The sequence below is a fragment of the Lentinus tigrinus genome (genome assembly GCF_003813185.1).
Source record: "Lentinus tigrinus ALCF2SS1-7 unplaced genomic scaffold L226scaffold_4, whole genome shotgun sequence".
Classification (NCBI taxonomy): Eukaryota; Fungi; Basidiomycota; class Agaricomycetes; order Polyporales; family Polyporaceae; genus Lentinus; species Lentinus tigrinus.
This window is the reverse complement of record NW_027137913.1, coordinates 1,358,014-1,378,084: the sequence shown is the minus strand read 5'-3', so window position 1 is coordinate 1,378,084 and position 20,071 is coordinate 1,358,014. Positions and strand designations below refer to the sequence as shown.

Here is a 20,071-nt window from a genome sequence, read left to right as displayed (position 1 = left end):
AGCCAGGTGTGTACGCAGTCAGTAAACACGAATAAAATTGTACTCAATACATGTCTGCGGTCCTACAGTACTACATCGAGCGTTCCTTCTTCTTTCGTTCGCTAGAATCAAACACAGCCATACTTCACGGAAAGTCCAAAGTGGCCAGAGAAATGTAGGATGCTCATCTTCCTCTTGATCAAGTACGAGTAAGCGCCAGGCTAGGGCAGACTACTACCCATTCACTGCTGCTCGAGAGCCATTAGACTTCCGACGAAGGTCATGATCTAAGGAGCGAGGATGAGCATCATCAAGATTCCGGAGAAGTGGGATCACAGGAGACTCACCAAACGGGGCCGGACATCGACGATATCCTCAGGCACCAAGAAGATGAGCGCGTTCATCTTTCTTGCAATGGAGATGGCGAGCTTGGCTGGAAGCGCGATGGGTCTCTATGAGCACCTCACTAAATCGAATGCAGGGCATACACTCACCATTCTGTCTGCGGTCCTCATAGTCGCCGGTATCGCTGACGTTGATGATGAGCGTCGGGTCGACGATACCAGGGCGGAGCGCTTCGAGCAAGTCGAGGAGGAAGATGCCAGTCGTGAGCGAGGGGTCCTTGAACGAACGGATGGGCCGCACGCCCGGCTTCGACTTCTGTGCTGTGCTGTTCGCCCACTTCAAGATCTCCGTGTCGCTGATCGGACGTCCGTGGCTCGTCTTCGACAACGAACTGAGGGTCTGGGTGATGTTTTTGCTGTGCTGGATGTAAGCAGAATGACGAGGCAACAGTAGGCTCGGGACGCTCACCGCATGAGTTGCCAGACGAGACCAAGCACGAGAGTCTTATTTCCGTCCACGATGTCGGAGCCCTGGATACCGACAAGGTGCATGCCGCTCTGCTTTCCGAGGTCGACGACGTAGTTGCAGTTCTCGACCTGCTTGAAGCGCGATAGCTTCGACTGGTTCGGGGTAACACCGATGTCCTCCTCCTCTTCTCCGTCGCCGGTGAAGGTCTGGTGTTCTGCACCTGCCTTCGGCTTGCTGACGCGCCGCCAGACGACTGAGCCAGGCATGATGCGGTCGAACGCTTGTAGGATGACAACACCATCGCGCAAGTTCTCGAACAGGTTGAACACCGCGGGCTCGACGCCGAGGGAGTTGAGCCACAGGGTGAAGACACGCGCTTCGCGCTCGCCTTCGGCGTCGAAGTCCTCGACAACGCCATAGTCCTTCGCCTCCTGCTCATCAAGGGGATCAAGACCGGGGTAGTTGTTGAACAGATTGGCGACGAAGGCAAGGTTCAGGCGAGGGTTACCGGAGACGAGCGACGCGGGCGTGAGGTACTTGCGGCAGCCGATGGCCTCCGCGTTTTGGAGCACCTGGAAGGATATGAGACATGTACTCCGTACGATTGCCTACGCAAGCGCATACCTGTTCTGCGCGCTGCCGTACGTCGCGCGTCTGCAGAGGGGCACGCGAGCACTTCTCGGGAACGAGCTGGTTGAGGAGAATAGTGTAGTTCTCGCCATCGGAAACGTCGCGGCTGAAGTTGTTGACTCTAAAGGCACGTCGTCAGAAACTCAAGGAAGTCGGAGCAGCCTTTTGAAGCTTACCGTCTATTCCAACCTGCCTGCTTGAGGTGGTAGTTGAACCATCTAAGTAGGATCTGGTCAGGGGTCAACCTCAATAGGTCCTCGATCGTCTCGTCGTCCTCGCAAAGCCGGTACAGCTCGGGGTGAAGCTTGATGTCGATCTGCGCCAACAAACCGCGGCGAATGATCTGCCAAATGAGACCGAGGATAAGGTGCTCTCTTCCCTCGGCGATATCTGAGGGACCGATGTTGACGACAGAGCATCCAATGGCCTTCGCGGAGGTGATGACGATGTTGTTGTTCTCGGTCATTTGGAACGCGTTCAACGGCTTCTTCGCGGTGGGCTTGTTCAGTACACGAGCATCAATAGTCTCTGGCACGGAGTCGTTGATCAGCTTGCACAGGATGAGACCATCTCGGCACTCGTCGAACAGTTGCATGGTGTTGGTGGGGAGGGGGAAGCGGTGGCCAATATCAGGGTCGTTCTCGAGAACCTGTAGTAGCGTATGTCAGTCAGTCAGCTCAAAGTAAGGGTCTGACTATCGGGTATCTACAAGGAGTAACCCGCACTACCATTGATGCTGGTTGCTCTCAGCATCATCTGGTCCCTTCAAGCTCTTGAAGCCGAAAACGCCACCTCCCAGCCCATCCGATTACGAGGAGATGTACTCACCAAGTTGATGTGATTGGTGAACTCCGCAAACTCATCCTCGTTGATGGTGTGGCTAACGTTCGCATTGGAACCATGCATCGTAACCTTTCCGGCCTTGGTAGGCAAAAGCGCCTCCTTCGTCTGACTCCGAAGCTTGACATTCAGCTATGTGCAAGTAAGAGATGCTTAGCTCTCGAGTGGGTAATGTCAGTGGCGATGTGCGCACCTCGACCCAATCGTCGAGCTCGACCTTTCCACTCGAGTCCACGCTGACTTGCTTCAGAACCTCACGCGCCCGATCGTACGACTCTCCCGAAGACTGCAGAGACTGCAGAACGCGCTGCTTATCCACCCGCCCGGCAGTGTCGGTCGATATGTTACTGCGCGGAAGCGATGAATTCCGGCGTCATGCTGCTCAGCAAACTCGGGGCACGCACTTGAAACGGGTGATGAGGTCCATCATTTCATCTTGCGAGACCTCTGGGTATTTCTTGCGTAGTCTGAATGCGTCCATGGTGGCGAAGGAGGTGGTCGATGAGAGAGATGGGTATATGCGGCGGCTTGGGCCCCGGCCGCTGACGTCGTTGCCGGATATATACGCGACTGGCCCCTGGCGGTGATCCTGCGCGCGTCACTTGTCTCTGCCCACTGCGCGTCGCACAGCTGCATCGCTCTCCCCTCTAGTCTGCCTGCTGCGCACCAAATTTGCTCTGAAATGCTGTGAATCGTCTGTACTTGGTCTGCGGGTGTCACGAATACCACCGGATGGAGACCGAGAAGACTACTGTGGACGAGTGTGGACGACGACTGCGCGTTTGTGCCAAGGACATGGTGAGTAAACAAGATTGTTTTCGCGGAGTGTCGCGCCTTCGCGCGTTCGGAGGAGACGGCGACGGACGTTTCGGTGACCGCGGCGGTTGGGATCAGAATATCTCTTGTCGCGCAGTACGCGTCAGGCCCCGCGGAGGACGCGTGAACTTCAAGCTGCGCAACCAAGCCTCCCTCGTCCGAGAATCCACTCGGCGTGTAATTTTGCAAGGAAACCTTCAAGTTCAGAACAGGGTCCTGCTGATCCTGGGTGTATGTGTCCGCCTAGTAACTCTTCTGGACTACTGCTTTAACCGCGGGCAGAGTGTGGGGTTATATGCGGTCATAACGTTGTGCGTAGGTTCTGTCGGTACTCGGACTGCAACATGCTCTATGTTTTTCGCTGAGGATGTACCGTATTCGCGTACTAACGACCATCTTCGTCTCTCTGGACAGATTCACAAGGGGGTTCATACGCCACGTCACCAGCGAGCGGTACCGGTGCTGCCTCAAATCGAACCTCGTGCATTTGGCCTATTCCATTCGTCGTTCGGCATCCGCTCCGCACCGCCAGTCAAGCGCAAATCGTCTCATGCAGAGCCGTTCCATATTTCATGGCCTAGACCGGGGTACACTGTACCACGTTGCATCTTGCACGCTCGCGGAACGTGTCCTACAAGCTTCTACGGCCCGGAACACCCCCTGTTCGAAGCTCCGGCATCTCCAGGCGAACTTCAACTTACAGATTGAACATCAACATCCCCTACCTAGAAGGCTATCACACCCGACGCCACTTCTAGCCTGCCTCGGGTCGCCATCTACTCGGGACTGGGTTTCTGCATTCTCAGGTGACCACACAGCTGCCAGCGCGGCGCCCTCTCCGAGTAGACGCAAATCCTATATCGCGAATTGGTCATTGGGCACACGCAGTCAAGGTGTTGTGTGCCGTCGATACATACGCATCTTCGACAGGTGCGGCGACTTCTTTCGACACCCTGTCGCTCGACGGACCGGCCGTCTTGCTTCTGACCGAGGCCAAGTGGGGTTGACGCGGCAGCCAATATTGGATACTTTGTGGAACTGACCTCCTGGCGCTCCGTGGCCGGGACTTCTTTGGGCTTCCTACTACTCCCCTTGCTACATTCTTCCCATCAACTCCTCCGAATCACCTCTCATTGGATGACCTGCTCGATGTTCAGCCCACAAGCAAGGCTGCAAGCGCTTCTCTTCAAGCTTCTTGTTATCAAGACAGTCTGCGGCGTGCGACCACCCGGCTGCTATCGTACGCGCTCCGAACGTTGGGACGACATGCACTGACCTACGGGGTCATGGCTCGATGATGGCAAGCGGGTCACGCACAGTAAGACGTCTTCTCCCATTCCGTTTTACGTACATCGCATACTCAACGCCGACAATATGCCCAAGAGGAGTTAGTTCTGCACGGTTGCTTGTCCGTCCCCCATTCGCACCCAGCGCAATAGCCGGCTCTAAAGCCGCGATCCGTACCTCCCTCGGGATCCCCGTTCGAAGCCCCACACGCTGCTCAGGTCGCTCGGAGAAGGCTCCTCCGGGACGCCCACTTGCCATCGATGAACGCGAAGGCAGGAAGATAGCCGTGGATGACCTAGGCTGGCCGCTCTCTTCCCCGCGCGTCGATTGCCATTTAGCATTATCGACGATCCCAACTCTGCTCGCGCGGGGTGGCCCACGGCCGTTGCCCAATCCCAAGCTCGCTGCAGACGCACCCGCACCGTCCCCATTGACAGAGCTCGGCCGATGAGGTCAGAGGGGCGTCAGCCCGGTTCGCAGCCAGAGAAGTGCTCGTTAGGACTTGCAATCACCGATGATCGTCTCATAGAGATTGTATCAGATGCATGGACGGAACGCACGGCGCACGGCGGTAGTGTGTCCTGCTGTCCTCGTACACCCCCGGATCGCGCCCCAATCGTGCCAATCGTACTTGCCAGGCCCGTGCGCACGCTACTGCTGGTCTGGACCGCGGACGCACCGACCCCAGTTTCGGATGATGTTATGGACGCAGGGTCGCCTGCCCCGCCAGTGCGGGCAAACGGTGAAACCGCCGGCCGGTACACGTCGCGGGTACGCTAGCGTCGTTTCGCAATTGTGAAGACGTGTATGGACGGCGTCCATCCTGGCCCACGTGTTCTCTCTGCTCGACGTCTGCTCGAGCTCCGGGTTGGACCCTTGGCGGAAACCTCACTGTGGGCGCAGTCTTGAAGATTCTTGAGCTTGAGCTTGAGCCTCGCAATCAAGCATACGCAAGGTACGCACAGTTCACGGTCCGCGGTCGTACCGTCTTCTAGGCCGGAGCCCGGGTGTTTCTGCTGGAAAGTCTGCCTGCACGAGCCCTCAGCTGGCTCCGATCGGCTGGCGAGCAGTTGCCCAAGACAATAATTAGTATTTACACGTTTGCGATACGAGCGCGACTTCCTTTTCGGGCGCGGCTTCCTCGCACGCAGTGTGTGTCGTGTACGATCTTCCGTGTCACACAACCCGCCAGGCGGCTCGAGTCGCAGCGATGCGCATGCATTGACATTGACCCCTCCTCTCCCCGTTCTGCGCTTCCCGCTTCTTGCACAGACAAGCCATCCATCGATATGAGATAGAGTTCTGTCCCTCCACGCCGTGGCCAGACGTGGGGCCCCCCAACAAGGAGACCCTGAGGGTTCCGCCAGCAGAAGCCAGAAGTCGTATTCAGTGCGGACTTTGACCTCCGCACGACTCTGCAAAAGGGTGTATGACCCCGTCTGCGCATCTGTGCGCCCGGAGCGGTCACAAGACCGCGTGGCCGGGCCAAACTTACAGGCTGCGATTGCCAAATGCCATCGACATCGGCGCGCGGGTGCGCGGGATGGTGGCGCGATCCGGGGGAAATCTGTCATACGATACTGCGCCTGCAGCTTCGCGGCAGCGCACGTTGTCTTGTCGGCGTGAACTTGCGCGTTGGCGACGTGTGCGATGGCGAGGACGGCTGCAGGGGAACGCGCCATGTCTCCACGTGCACGTCGAATGCGGCAGTTCCGTTGGCCTGCAGATGGAAGCTGGACGATCATGCATTGCAGGTGAAGCGCAGGCTTAAGCTTCTGTTGGTCGTTCGGGGCACGGAGGACGGGGCTGCGGCGCCCAATGGGGTTCCGCTCGTTCTATCGCGGCGAGTCTCGAGGGAGGACAGTGAGGTCGGTTCGCAGATTCACTATCGGATGGCAATCTAGCCAAAGCCGATTTGCACCCTCGAATCCTCGCGGCAGCAGTCGGGGCATCGAGTGCTATCGGGCAGAGGAGGAGCTCGGGGGCGTGGCTGTGGGTGCTGGGAGGATGTCGCGGCGCGTATGTCGGTGCGTATGTTGTGTGCAGGCGGGTGCGGGAGAGCGTGACAGGGGCTGGGAGAGAGTGTGGGGTATGCAGCTCGAGCTATCGACATCGATAAAGGGCGTTCTAGACAGCGAACCTCTTCCGTCCACAGATCGAGGGAGGATGCCGGATGACGCTAGATCGGATCAAGATCCGTCACCTCTCCCCGTACTAGTATAAGTGCGTAGCCACACCGCCAGGACGTGCTCTCTACGCCTCCTTGATTATCTCCATAATCATCGTCCACCAGTCACGGCCATGGTCAGTCCTCGTCTGCTGCCTCCTCCTCGTCCTCCACTCATCCCGTCTCGTGTTCCACAGGGTGTCACTGTCGAGGTCATTACTCCCGGGGACGGCAAGACCTTCCCCCGCAAGGGCGGTGCGTCCTCGCGTCCATCGATTTCATTATGTCCCCGCCTCATGCCCGTGCATCCCTATCCCATTAACAGACAAGGTCACCATTCATTATGTTGGCACACTCCTTGACGGCAAGAAGTTCGACTCGAGCAGGGATCGGTCCGTGATCGCCTCCTCGCGTGCGTGTGCGCGGCTCTGCTCACCTCTCGCTTGCACAGTGGAGCACCATTCGAGACTGAGATCGGTGTGGGCAAGGTGATCAAGGGCTGGGACGAGGGTGCGTCTCCGACTCGGTCCCCGCTGCGTGCGCGTCGTTCCTAATCGTGTCTCCATCGCCGCATCAGGTGTACCACAACTGTCCCTCGGTGAGAAGGCTGTCCTCACGGCGACACCGGACTATGTAAGTCCTCCTGCTTCGTTCTCCCCGTCTTCCCGTCTTCCTGCTTCGCCTCCCATACAATCCGCTTCTCTTCTATCATGACTTCATTACTGTCATCTGCCCCCCAACGAACGAACTTCTGACCCAAACCCCTTCAGGCTTACGGTGCACGGGGCTTCCCTCCGGTGATCCCGCCCAATTCTACGCTCCGGTTTGAGGTCGAGCTGCTTCAGATCAACTGATCTCTGCACTCGCTCGTTCCTCGGCACGTCATGACCTCCGCCCTGGCTCTGTCCGGGCGAGAGGTCGCGCTGCCCAGGTTGTTGAGGGTCCCCATCCCCCACTCATCCCCTTCCGACGTCGGTTTCTGTATGTACATACGTTTGGGCTGGGCGAAGGCCGCCCGTTGTGAGATTACTACTGTTCTATAGCACGCGCACGCTTTTCTCCATCATGTCCTGTGTCTGTATGCTTCTTGTCTGTGTACTTTGCCGCGTTCGCGTTCGCGTTTACCGCACGCACTCTCCTCTCTTTCCGTCATACGCTCGCATGCCACCTTGCACCTCTCATCTTCGCAATTCCGTGTCGTCGTCGGCGGTGGGTACGTGGGGGCGGGGTGAACGTTGTACGATTCCAGATGGCGGGCTCGGTTCGGACGGACTCCATTTCCACTCAATTCTTTCCATTGCAATTGGTGCAATCGATAGATACGACCTCCACCTCATCCCGTCCATCACATCGCCATCGGACATCGATGTCAGTGACAGGCACCGCGCCGCCCGCGATGAGTTGTTTCCTTCTACGCGGAAGCTTGCAGGACGCGCTCGCCTGGAATGGAAGGTTGTGCAGTTCGCCAGCCGCACGGTACCGCCGCGGGCCGCCGACCATGGCACAGAGATGCAGTCTGCCATCGCGCCTAGTACATCGTATATCCTGCAACGCAATATTTCACCGACTGTGGCATGCAACGCGCTCGCGACATGCACGTAGTACCTCTGCGATAGCTCAGAGCTTCACGCTGAGGCCTTTGCGACGATGCCGAGATGTCACTGAGCGTATACGCATTTTCGCTATTAGGTTAAGCTTCTCGACTTCTCTGCTCGCGTGATCCCAGGCCTGGGATCCCGTTCTGATCACCGTTGGGCCCAACGCGGCAGGTCTGTTGGCAAAAACTCCGACGTCCGCTGACCGTGGGCCTGCGAGTCATGGGTACCCATTCCATGTCGGATTGCTGGTGAACCAGTGAGAGTGTTATCACCTACGTATTGCTGCAGACGCGTACGCCGCATGCGACCGTGGAGGGCTGTGGTTGGATGATAGATACTGTACGATTCGTGGAGTCGACCACCACCACAACCGCGATGTCGACGTCATGCATCGTGCACCCAGTCATACTGCGTCAAAGGTCCAGACTCGGTCCGACGGCGACGAAAACATAGTGGACCCGACCCGCGCAATTTTGCATCTTGTGCTGTGCCTCTGACGCACTAAATACTTCGACTCGGTTGTGGACCGTCTTCCTGTCAGAAGCAAGATCATTATGGCGATCGATATCAGCGTAGTAAGTGAGGAGCACGTACTATTGTAACTTCGCATGCTCTAGCTATGGGCGCATGGTTAGGCCTAAGCTGCCCAAGGTGCATGCCCACTTGATCGCATCGTGAACCAGTCACTACAAAGCCATATCGTGCACAACGCCGAAGGTGTATACCAATAGCGCTAATAGCTCATTGCACTCAAGCAAAGGTACGTCATGCCATGGTCATCTCGCCTTCGAATTTCGTGTCGGTCACATCGACGGTTCTGACAGAACACCCGAAAAGGGCGGACTGCAACCGCGCAGGTCTCGACCGTGCAAGGTGCAAAGAGGAGGGTCCTGGCACCCGAGCCGCGAGGCGGTCAGTAGTAGTAGCGACTTCCCTCGCAGCGCAAGTACTTGTAACCGCGGATGGTCAACGAGGCCCGAGGGACGTGTTGCGGTCGCGGCCCAATGCCCATCGAGATAAGTGGATGTATGTAATAGTCGAGTGATCGAGGGTGCGCACTACTGACAGTGGAAAGCCTTCCGCGACGATCAGCGTTGGCAGGATAGGCTGGAACGCGGCGAGGGCAGGGCGACAGGTGACCGCGTACCAGGGTCCGTGAGCTGAGCACGCCTGCTGGGGTCGGAGGGTGTCATGCATTGCAAGTCTCGAGCGTGTCATCGAGCTTCGAGGGCACTGGGTATACGGGCAGGGCTTCGTGAGTTCGTGAGTTCGTGAGGTCCAGAGCAGTGGGGATAAGGGGCTCGAGAACGCGCGTGGCTGGTTCTGTAATTGCAGATATGGTTTGCGGGGCAAGACGCCGTGAAGGTTTCGTGCACCAGTCGTGCCCAGCTGGTAGACGGGATCTTCGCCTTCTCGATAATGGACGGAAGGCACGAGACGGTGTATTGAGCGTTGGCAGACGCGTACTGGACGGTATGAATAGCTAGGCAACTGACTTAAGGTTTCGCGATGCAAGTGCGAGAGGTGTAGCGCACCCACTTCTTCCTTCTTCGCCTCCTTCCATATTGCTTGCTTCCGTCCGTCGTTCGCGTTACGGCAGGCAGCCACACAATCTCCGTCTCTTCCTAGTTCAGTGGGTTGGACCTCGACTTCCACTCCCATGCATGTCTGGATGACGTACTACTCACCGCCAAGCCGGTTCCAACTCGAATATGCTAGCGTACTGAATACTGTACGATACGGTTTTGCTCAAACCATCCTGCCTTTCCTTCGCTGGGGTCAATCACGACGTGTCACCTGTCGGGACTCGTGTTAGGCACTCCTGGTTGGCACTCGTCGTCGCCTATGTGATCCTCGAGGTTGTAGCGAAGTGCGCGTCGAAATTGTCGTCTTGCGGACTCGCGCGACAGCTAGTCTTGGGCACGACGTAGTACAGCAAGTTGTCCATGCATCCCGCGGGCAATGAGCTGCGCAACTTGGCTGCCAGAACGAAAGGACAGGGTAGGTAAAAGAAGATATTGGAGTCACGATGACAGAGAGCCTCGTGGAGGAGTTGCCAGAGGATGAGCGCTGGGCGGGCCACCGGTCCGCCCGCCGGGAAATCCAGGACCGTCGAATTAGCGCCCAGTGCTTGCCACATTCAGGTTCTCCCTCTTCGACAGTCAAGACTCTACGCAACAGGACCTCCTCACCTGAACATGATCTCGCATCACTGAAATGCTATCGTGAACCACATGTACATCTTCTCTCATCTCTCCGGGCGCAGTTACAACGAATTATTACCTCGCGCGGCGTTTGTGCTGAACAAATGGTCCCTTCGACTGTACCCTGACAGTGGCATAAATCGATTGTCTACTTAGTCCTGGGCCTGTGTGCGCTGGGAGTTTGGTGAGAGGAATGCCGAACATTCATGCATGGTATTCTTTCGTAAGTTTTGCGCTTTAGTACCTCTGCAGGGGACACGGGACGTGAGCCGTAGCGGAGCTCGAACTCTGATGTCATCGGCTCGCGACGCTCATGCAATTACGCCCAACGGCACCTTCGTCCTCTACCACCACCACCTTCAAACGACTGTTCGCAAGCAAGAAAATATGTCTGGAAAGCAGGACTCCGGGAGGTCTTACCACCTCCAGTGCACCGGAGAGGCTTTGAAAACCGCCAACGCCCACTCCAGCCCCGAGAACATCACGCTCTTCGGGAGCTGTTTCTGTCCATTCGTGCAGCGGGTCTGGGTGACGCTCGAGCACCTTGGATTCGACTACAAAGTGCGTATGTGCTCCCATCCAGCGTCAGACGCGTGCTGAATAGCGCATACACCCTAGTACTGTAAGTTGAGTGATACACTCTTCACTGCGATGAGCCGACCCGCCGGCGTACACGGGTTGGACGATCCATTCAGCGACTTTGCATTGCATTACTCACGTCAACCGTAGACGAAGTGGACCCGTACGAGAAGCCCGCGGAGCTCCTGGAGCTCTCGCCCAAGGGCCTCGTTCCTGCCCTCAGGCTTGATGGCTTCAATCCGCCCCGGGCGTTGAACGAGAGCGCCGTGATCATGGACTTCCTCCTCGAGTAAGCATTCCCATACAATCGCTATCTCGCCTTGTCGCGCTTCCGGAATCAAGCATACTCACAACACCCTTCCAATGCTGCTACTAGTCTGGCGGCAAGTAATACGAAGCGCTCCTCGCATACAACAGAAAGCCTCTTCCCTCCGCTATCTGATCCTTGTGAGTGCTTCGCCGTTTGTCTGAGCACATATATGCTGACTCCGACGATATTCTGACGCTGACTTGGACGCATACAACCACCTGACGCACGATATGTGACGCCCTGGATACGCCCTGCTCTTGCTCCCATGGGCTGAATGTGGACACACTGCTCGCATATCTAGACGCACGCGCACTCATCCGCCTTCAAGCGGACACCGTGAACCGATCGCTCGTTCCCGCATTCTATCGATACCTCCAAGCGCAGGACGAAGGTGAGCCCTTACACTTACAAACCCTGTCGCTTCCCCGCCCAGTGCCTTCTCGCCCCGGAGCTTTCCCGAGAAAAAAACGACTCCATTTCCTGCATTTCCTGTTATCTACCAGGCCGCGGAACGCTGACGATAACTCTTGCGTTGTAGAGAAGCAGATCGAGGGTGCGAAGGGCTTCGTGGACGCGATCGACTCCCTCGTGAAGCTGTTCGAGCGCGCTGAGCGTGATGGGTGCACTTCGTACGGGTTGTGGCACGAACGTGGCTCGCTCAGCTATGCGGACGTTATGGCAGCCCCATGTGAGTCTATTCATCTTGTCTCCCATCCCTCAGTTCCGGTCCTCGCACCCTGCTCGCGCTGCCTCCGTTCGATTCACGGAGTCTCCTCCTTGGTCGCACTCCGAAAAATCTCAGGCAGCATCACCGTCGTTTGTGGTCCCCCCATCACATTCCCTTGTCGGTGACCTTTCCTTCGTTACGATGTTTCATGGTCTATGTTTTTCGAGCCTCAAATGGCATCGAGAGCGACCGTGCTCTTGCGGGGCCCTTCTGGGCATTTCGAGCCGCAAGTTGGAGGGGCCCGGCGGGATTCCGGGGCTCGGAAGGATCCATCAATGATGGATCGCGACTGTAGCAACGTTCCGTTCATCTGCTATGAATGCTGGTCAAGGCTGATTGCAACGCGCTCAGGGATTCTTCGTGCTACGAACGTGCTGACGCACTATCGCGACTTCGTTTTGCCCGAAGGAGAGCGTTTCCGAGGGTACGTCGACAGGCTGCTCAGCCATCCGGCGTTCAAGCGGACCTGCAGCACAGAGCAGCTGTATTTGGACAGCTACGAAAGGTGGGTGCAGTCCAACACACGCGTGCTTCCATCCCTGACCACAGGTCATGAAATACAGATACGCTTTCAATCGGCCGAACACCAGCCAGGTTGCGAACGCGATAAACTCAGGAACAGCGCTCCCTTGATTGCACACCACCCCCAGTCCGTCGACCAAGCAACATTCTCATATATGTCTGTCCTTGTGAGTACTTCGCCCAAACTAATGTACGAGTATCGGTCTTCCCTGCCAGGGCCTGGCAGCGAGTTTCGGAGTACGGAAGTTCACGATGGCTACTTACTGCACCCACTATGTCATGGTGCGCTACATATTGCATCCTGAATCCACCACGGTTATGAGGGATCCCCTCGTCGATCTGCGGTTCCCCGGACAACAAGGACGCCATGAATATCGCAACTTCATCTAGGGAGGATGCAATGCTGCTGCTCAGCGGGTTCCGCACACGAGGGTCGGAAGCTTGACTAAATGGGGTTTTGCGGTATTTCATTGCATACAGTCCATCAAAACGAGGAGCTTCGGAGTACTGCAACTCGCGCCCGAACCACGACACATACCGGCCGTTGACGTTAAGGCTTGGCATCCTCCTAGGCCACTAGCAGTCTGTCGCTCATGATGTTGTGAGCACGATGCTCTTTGTTGGTCATACATGCAAGGCACTTGCCAGTGCTGCTCAGGATTATAGACTCAGACATTGGACGGATCGCAGTCCGTCTCAATTATGGCCGGAGCTTCTCGCAAACGTTACTCACGAGAAATCCGGGGGAACCTGCTGGGGACGATTGATGGCTTGATGGCGGAGGACCGGAGGGAGATGGAGGGCGTGTGGCGGTGTTGTGGCACGTCCTCTCTTTCCTGCGCTCATGAACTGCCTCATCGGCCACGCCCCGTCGTTTCTTCCAATCGCATCTTCTCTTCATCACGCATCTGCCTTGCTTTCTGCGCAATTTTGCTCAGACCACAGCAGCCGTTCATCAAGAGATGTCTCAGGAGCAGCATTATCAAACTCGAGGTGGTTTCCGGACGCCTCGGGGTCACACTGGAAATACTCATGAGCTTGTGCGCCTCGCTCTTGCGTAAGTCCCGTTCGCGTGCGGCTTTCCAGGATCTTCCGGGGGTCAGAAAGCCTTGGTATTCCCAGACAAGGTCCTCCTGATGCCGTCGCCGGTGCGCGTAAGTCAGCACGATTAGGGCTTGTCTGTCCTGCTGCCAGCGTTACAACGGAGGCGCCCGATGTCCGCTCGTGGGCAAATCTGGGCCCTTCTCATTTTTGTCCGCCTCGGTAACAAGGCAGCCTCCCAGCACGCCCGCGGGTTTCTCTCAACAATCCCCGCTGCGCCTTGTGAAGATGCGACCCCGGCCAGACGGCGACAGGCTGTCAGGACAGTGTCGAGATCCCGTCTGGGTGAATTTGAACTCAAATAACGCCCGGACACGCGCATCTGCCCAGCAAAGGTCGCCGTGACCGTGCCCTTTGGGGGAGTCCGTTTCGATGGACGTTCTCGCTCTCCGCCCTGGCGCCCACGAAGCGGCAGGCACTCATATAGTTCGCAGGCGTGCCCCACTCACGCGCCTCACAACTGTTCCCTCTCTTACCTTTTCCCCCTTCCTCTGTCTCTGGAGTTGGTGAGGGCTCGTGTGCTCAGCATACCTGATTAGTTGCTGTCTGTTCTCTGCTTGCGGTCGCTGAACGCTAGTTCTGCTGCCTGCTGCCTCTCGATCGCCCCTTCGCTGGCGCGGTCTTCGCTTTCTTCCTCAAAACTTCCAGCAGCAGCTTGGGTTCCGCTCGTTTCCACCGCCGCCGCCACAACTCCCTAGTCCCTCCATCCACACTCTCAAGATGGTCGCACAGAACCCGCTCTTCGCGAAATGGAGCCTGAGGAAGTTCAAGGCCACCGTCGTCAACGACATCTGGCCGGAGGTGTTGTTCTTCTCTGCCGTTGCTACGAGTGAGTCTTCCATTCCGATTGCTTCGCTGCCAGTGCCACATCTAACATCCACTGGCGCGCTCGCCGCAAGTGGTGACGCTCGTCTCGCAGTTCACGCGGCACAAGCTCGTGTTCTCGAGCGCCATGCTCACCGTGCTGGGTACGGTCCTCGGTTTGGTCATCTCCTTCCGGACGTCTTCTGCGTACGAGCGGTGAGTGTCATTTCGGGTTGTCGTAGGTTGTGGACGGGGGCGTTTCCGGGGGGTTCGGACATCTGTTGGGATGAGTGTGGCGGAACGCTGTACAACAGGCTGAGGCGGTCGGCACTGAATCCTCTCATCATACCATCTGGCGTTTCGAAACCCCTGCCCCCATCTCGTTTCGGCCACATCTGGATGTAATGTTGATGATTGTTGTACTCCAGGTACATGGAAGGCAGGAAGCTTTGGTCAACGATCGCGCTTGCTTCCCGCAACTTGGCTCAGATCGTAAGTGCAGTGTGATTATTGGGGGAGCTACCTCTAATGGGCGACTCCAAGATCTGGGTGCATATCCCTTTCGAGCGTATAGACAAGAAGACCGGGCAACAAAAGTCGACGCTGGAGATCGTTATAGAAAAGAAGAGCATGGTGAACCTTGTCCAGGCCTATTCTGTGTCGGTGAAGGTACGTCATCGACCCCCAGAACTCACCTCTGTTCGCAGGACCTGACTCCGCGTTCCCTCAGCACATGCTCCGTGGCGAACCCGGCGTGTACTATGAGGACTTGTACCCCCTCGTGTGTTTCCTCCCTCGCTACTCGACCCACGCGCCTGAGGCTGCCACGGAAGAGGACATGCTTCCTCTGTGGAGGGCGTCAGCGATGGACGCGCAGAAGCACAAGACCGCACACACGTTCACTTCCTCACGACCTCTCTCGCCGTCCGGTAGCGGCAAAGATGAGAGCTCGGAAAAGGAGCTCGGCCAGCTGTCGGAGGACCAGATCTACCACTCGCTTCGCGGACGTCAGATGAAGAAGAAGTTCGATCCCGAGGCGGCCCTCCCTGTCGTGTACAGCGAACATCCGCTCCAGCCGGCGCGCAACCCGCCCAAGGAATCGCTCTTTGACTACTTGCCGTTCCTCCGGATCTTCAAGCTCCTCACGCGTCCGTTCCGCCGGCGCAAGCCTGAATCTGAACTCCCGACGACCACGAGTGGCCCAACGCGCAGCTTCACTGGCAAGCGTCTCCGTCCTGACACCGTCGACTCGAATGTTCCACTCGAGATCACGCTATTCCTGTCGAGCTACCTCGCGTGGCTGCTGAGGAATGGTCAGCTCCAGCCAGCATTAGCCGCGGCCTTCACGAATGGCATCGTCCAGCTCCAGGACACGGTGTCAAACCTTGACCGGATCAGGAACACGCCTTTGCCCTTCGCGTACCAGGCGCATCTCCGCATTTCATTGTGGCTCTATCTGTTCTTCCTGCCCGTGAGTCAATTCATACCAACATAACGCCTCGGAACTTACTGATGCTGCGCTTCGGCCTCGTCTCAGTTCCAAGTCTGGTCCTCCTTCGGCTATCTCACCATCCCGTACGTGGCTCTGTCAGCTACGGCGAAAATTGCCACAAGCTGACTTACGATCACAGAGGCACCGCGTTCGCGTCGTTCTTGCTTCTGGGTTTCCTCGAGATCGGCCAGGAGATGTACGCATGATCTCTGCTTCCTTTTTCCGCACGCACTAAGAGCCGGAAATCTTTCTTCTAGTGAGAACCCCTTCAACTATGACCTGAACGATCTTGGTGAGCGCTGTTGCAAACCCTGACAAATGGGCCATTGTCCTGACCCTGTGCGCAGACCTCGACTCCTTCTGTTTGAGTGTTCAGCGCGAGCTTCATGAGATCACGGCGGTATGATACTCCATGGCGCTCCGTTTGCCTTTGGTTCTGACGGCCTTGTTCTCTTCCCTAGCACACATGCCCCGACCCAGATGAGTACATCATCACGCCCTGGAACCAGCCCTTCGCGCCTGGCGATAGACGAACGGCGGAGGAGATGATCAACGACGTCAACCACTCGTACCATGGACCTGACACCGGCATGCATAGCATCCGCCGGACGCTGCTCAAGAGCTGGTGGGACGTCGACCAGATTACGCGAGCCAAGTGAGATAAAAGTTCTGCCTAACGGTGTGTGTTCATCCCGTACCTTCTTGTACCACATCTGACAGAAGGTGGACCTTTCGAACTTCTCAGTTGCGTGGACACGTCAAGTACACCCGGTAGCCTTCGCTGCTTCCGATGGCCCTGTTGTTCACTTCCGCATCCATGCTTGACGACTTGGATGACTCCTTGGTGCTTCCTGGAGGAAGCATGTATATATATTGACCACTGCTGTCCCACTGCTGTCGCGCTTACGTTTTCTTTAATCAAGGGATGGTGATATGGGGCTTGGATCTCTGGCTGGGAGGAAATCTGAGGAACAGTATGATAATGGGACTGTTGGCCTCGTGACCCCCACGCACTTAAGTTAGCGATTATATCAGAACGTTCGACGTGTTGGGGTTGGCGGGTGAGGTCACCGGCCCAGGCCAGATTTTAGAGTGGGCGTGTACAGTGCACGTTCAGATGAAAGCCTCCGCAGGCGTGGCGAGAATGAGGGAGACTGCCGTGTTGGGCGAAGACAGACCGTCGTCCCGTCCGCGCGCCGCTTGATATAAAGATCCGGTGCATCGTGCGCGAGCGTCCTCCGACGCCAGAGGCCTGCTGCCCGCCGCCTCGCCCCCGTCTTCTGACTTGTGCGCACGACTCTTCTCTACACTTTATCGTCTTCCTGGGATACGACGCGCCGCAGCGCAGGGAAGATCAGTACGTCGCGCGTTCATCGACGCTCGCGTGCTTGGACTGACCATGAGGCCGATCGCTTCAGGCGTGCTCTCATCTCTATGCCGCGAGGCCCAGCGTAGCTTCCACGACTGCGGTGCCCAGATATCCTACGACTCCATCCACGTCCCCCCTTCTTTCAGCTCGGTCCATACCGGTACCTGGAGCTTCCTATCGCCATATCGCCTTGCTTTCTTCCACATCGCGCTTGCTGTAACGCCTCGCCCGACGTCCTATGACGACGCTCTTGACCCCTATCTCGGAGCAGAATGTTGGAACTCTCGCGGGATTTGATGAGGACGTGGAGCCTGACGCACAGTGGAAGGAGGCTCTCAGGTCGCGGATTGAGAAGGAGCTGCAGTCGATGGCGGACAAGGTGAGACAGGAGAGAGATACACAACTTCGAGGCGCCTCCGAAGGCACTCCCCAGTATGAGGCTATCATGAAGAACTACCAGGCGGCCATGGATCGTGTGCGGCGCATCGCGCAGGACCAGTTCAGCCAGGAGCTCAAGATCGCGCGGTTCGAGCGGTCCCTCGCGCTCGGCAAGGAGGTGGAGGGGGAAGAGTTTGAGGCGTTCAGGAGACAGCAGCAAGCGATCTGGGAGGCCATTAAGAAGGGGGGGACGGAGCGGTCACAGGGTCGCCGAGATTCCAATGTCGCCTCGAGTTCTAACCAAGAGAATGGAGACCCTGTTGCTGTCCCCCCTCGGGCTGGTGGTGAAGCTGAAGCTAGGGAGGGACCTGCAATGCCGTATCGTGACGCACGTTCCCTTGCCAGAACGCCGCTAGGATCCGAGTCGCGCCCTAGGGATCGCACGCAGAGTGGAGGATCCGACCAGTTCGCGGGTACGCCAGGGAGCTATGGGACGAGACCGGCTCGCTCTCGCGGGAACTCGTCTGTCTTTGGTGGGGATTTTGATCCAACGGTGTCGTCTTCTCCGTATGACCAAGGGTCCATCGGGCGACAGAGCCTGAGTTCGCTATCCAGGACGCGGCCGCAGGATATCTGGCTCCCCTCCCCCTCTCCCGGTCCCCAAACCAGCCAATCATCGACTTCACGTACTTTTGCTCACGCCGCCGCCTCCAATGCATCTCCCGTCAGTCCTAACGTCCCTACGAACGAGAATGGTCGGACGCTTTCGCGCGCAGGCAGTGTTCGTTCGACCGATCGGCCGTCTCCAGTCGCCGACTTCGAGGCAGGATCTGCACCTCAGCGAGATCGCATTCCCCTCGGCACCGTCGAAGAGCGCACGTCCACGCGTAAGGGCAAGGAGCCCGACAGGTCCGAGCACCAGCGGCAGCCCTCCTTTACGCAACAGACCGCCGTCCATGAGATCTATGCTCGTCGCCCCGATTCGCGCATGACCATGCCGATCACACCTTCCCGACCTACCCTCGCCTCGCAGACCTCCGAGGATCAGTACTTCCCGCAGATCAGCCCCGTCAACCCGCGCTATCGTCAGGACCCAGACGAGGGCGAAGGCATTCCTATCCGCTCGTCGCGCCGCAGCGTCACGTCGGATCAGGGCTCCCCGGAGAACATGCGCTATGGTCCGCCGTCATCCGCGTCAGCGCGCCCCATCCCATCGAAGAGGTCCTACACCGGGGACTTCGACGCTTGGGCTCCTCAGCCGCCTTCTGCTAGTCGCCCCTACTACGGCCCACAGTCTCCTCCGCCCGTGCCTGGTCCTTCATCAAGTCGTCCAATCCCTCGTCCTTCGAACGGCGATGATGACGCGCGGCGTCAGTCTCCCTCCGGTGCTTGGCATGGGTCACAGAGTCCTCCCAGTGCGCTTCCCTTCGCCGGATACGACATACCCTATAGCTCGAGTCCTCATCGTCGCTTCGCCGGGAGTCCCGCGGGCAGTGTCAGCGGCCGCAGAAATTCCAACGGCTCTCGTTCAGTGCGATCGCGTTCTTCTCGCCAGGAGTTCTGGGGTCCATCCGATGTCGCGCAGCGTCCTCTTCCCACATACGAAGAGCAGTCGGTCGCATCCGGCAGTGACTCGGAAGAGGACTATGGTATGGACCTTGATGACCTTTGGCACATACGTGAACGTCAAGAGCTCCGCGAACGTCATGCGCTCACGTGGAAACTCATTCAACAAGAACAGCAGCGACAACAGCGGCTAGCTGAGGAAGCCAGACGAATCGAGGAAGAGGCTCGGCGGAAGGAGGAGGAAGCCGCTCGGAAGGAGGCGGAGGCTCGGCGGAAGGAAGAGGAGGCTCGACGGCAAGCTGAGGAGGCACGGAAGAAGGAAGAGGAGGTGCGATTGAAGGCCTTTGAAGTCCAACAGAAGGCGGTGGAACTGGCCCGTCGCGAAGCGGAACTCCTTGTGAGGGAGGCAGAGGCTAAACTTCAAGAGGAGAAACGGAAACGGGAGGAGGCTGAAGCTCGACTGGAGGAAGAGAAGCGGAGACGAGAAGAAGCGGAGGAAAGACGAGTACGCGAAGCGGCAGAGAGACGAGAGAGGGAGAAGGAGGACCGTGAGCGACGCGAACGTGAGGAGAAGGAGCGGCGGGAGAGGGAAGAGAGGGAGCGGAAGGAGAGAGAGGAGCGCGAGCGCAGGGAGAGGGAACGGCGGGAGAGGGAAGAGAGGGAGAGACGGGAATGGGAAGAGAAGACGCGGCAGGAGGAGAGGGAACGTCGCGCGCGCGAGCAACGGGAGATGGAGGATAGGCACCGTCGACAACGCGAAGACGAAGCACGGTTGGCCCAGGAGAAGCGGGAATGGGAGGAAGCTCGCAAGAGGGAGGAAGAGGCTCGCGCTGCAGCGCAAGCTCAAGCCATGCTCGAAGTCGAGCGGTTGCGCAGGGAGGAAGAGGAA

At 57.7% G+C, this 20,071-nt stretch overlaps 7 protein-coding genes across 7 annotated transcripts; 5 read left to right on the top strand and 2 right to left on the bottom strand.

The window, feature by feature from the left end:
• L226DRAFT_531184 (fimbrin) lies at positions 1–3,027 on the bottom strand. Its single transcript, XM_067680028.1, has 9 exons — positions 2,667–3,027; positions 2,456–2,609; positions 2,251–2,394; positions 1,599–2,071; positions 1,417–1,543; positions 793–1,364; positions 474–739; positions 327–412; positions 1–266 (listed from the first exon to the last, which is right to left on the bottom strand). The coding sequence occupies exons 1-9, from the start codon at positions 2,741–2,743 to the stop codon at positions 222–224; spliced, it is 1,944 nt and encodes a 647-aa protein (XP_067539947.1). The 5' UTR covers positions 2,744–3,027; the 3' UTR covers positions 1–221.
• Positions 2,653–4,289, top strand: L226DRAFT_248394 (uncharacterized protein). The gene is made up of 2 exons (XM_067673248.1): positions 2,653–3,389; positions 3,493–4,289. The coding sequence occupies exons 1-2, from the start codon at positions 2,995–2,997 to the stop codon at positions 4,118–4,120; spliced, it is 1,023 nt and encodes a 340-aa protein (XP_067539946.1). The 5' UTR covers positions 2,653–2,994; the 3' UTR covers positions 4,121–4,289.
• A 2,377-nt stretch (positions 4,290–6,666) lies between these two features.
• Positions 6,667–7,386, top strand: L226DRAFT_520319 (peptidyl-prolyl cis-trans isomerase; the record flags this gene model as incomplete). Its single annotated transcript, XM_067678629.1, has 6 exons — positions 6,667–6,669; positions 6,730–6,787; positions 6,858–6,924; positions 6,984–7,042; positions 7,110–7,165; positions 7,303–7,386. The coding sequence occupies 6 exons, from the start codon at positions 6,667–6,669 to the stop codon at positions 7,384–7,386; spliced, it is 327 nt and encodes a 108-aa protein (XP_067539945.1).
• A 27-nt stretch (positions 7,387–7,413) lies between these two features.
• L226DRAFT_248319 (uncharacterized protein) lies at positions 7,414–8,334 on the top strand. The gene has a single exon (XM_067673246.1). It carries the CDS (start codon positions 7,598–7,600, stop codon positions 8,132–8,134), a length of 537 nt encoding a protein of 178 aa, XP_067539944.1. The 5' UTR covers positions 7,414–7,597; the 3' UTR covers positions 8,135–8,334.
• A 460-nt stretch (positions 8,335–8,794) lies between these two features.
• Positions 8,795–9,867, bottom strand: L226DRAFT_248378 (uncharacterized protein). Its single transcript, XM_067673247.1, has 3 exons — positions 9,819–9,867; positions 9,666–9,751; positions 8,795–9,613 (listed from the first exon to the last, which is right to left on the bottom strand). The coding sequence occupies exons 2-3, from the start codon at positions 9,692–9,694 to the stop codon at positions 9,097–9,099; spliced, it is 546 nt and encodes a 181-aa protein (XP_067539943.1). The 5' UTR covers positions 9,695–9,751; positions 9,819–9,867; the 3' UTR covers positions 8,795–9,096.
• An 804-nt stretch (positions 9,868–10,671) lies between these two features.
• Positions 10,672–12,879, top strand: L226DRAFT_248051 (glutathione S-transferase C-terminal-like protein). The gene is made up of 8 exons (XM_067673245.1): positions 10,672–10,895; positions 10,953–10,956; positions 11,064–11,202; positions 11,290–11,360; positions 11,525–11,614; positions 11,762–11,911; positions 12,302–12,455; positions 12,514–12,879. The coding sequence occupies exons 1-8, from the start codon at positions 10,722–10,724 to the stop codon at positions 12,581–12,583; spliced, it is 852 nt and encodes a 283-aa protein (XP_067539942.1). The 5' UTR covers positions 10,672–10,721; the 3' UTR covers positions 12,584–12,879.
• A 1,414-nt stretch (positions 12,880–14,293) lies between these two features.
• L226DRAFT_520317 (UPF0187-domain-containing protein) lies at positions 14,294–16,528 on the top strand (the record flags this gene model as incomplete). The annotated part of the gene is made up of 10 exons (XM_067678628.1): positions 14,294–14,402; positions 14,473–14,593; positions 14,806–14,869; positions 14,921–15,046; positions 15,108–15,848; positions 15,915–15,952; positions 16,009–16,065; positions 16,127–16,161; positions 16,217–16,269; positions 16,331–16,528. 10 exons carry the CDS (start codon positions 14,294–14,296, stop codon positions 16,526–16,528), a joined length of 1,542 nt encoding a protein of 513 aa, XP_067539941.1.
• Between the last annotated feature and the right edge of the window lie 3,543 nt (positions 16,529–20,071).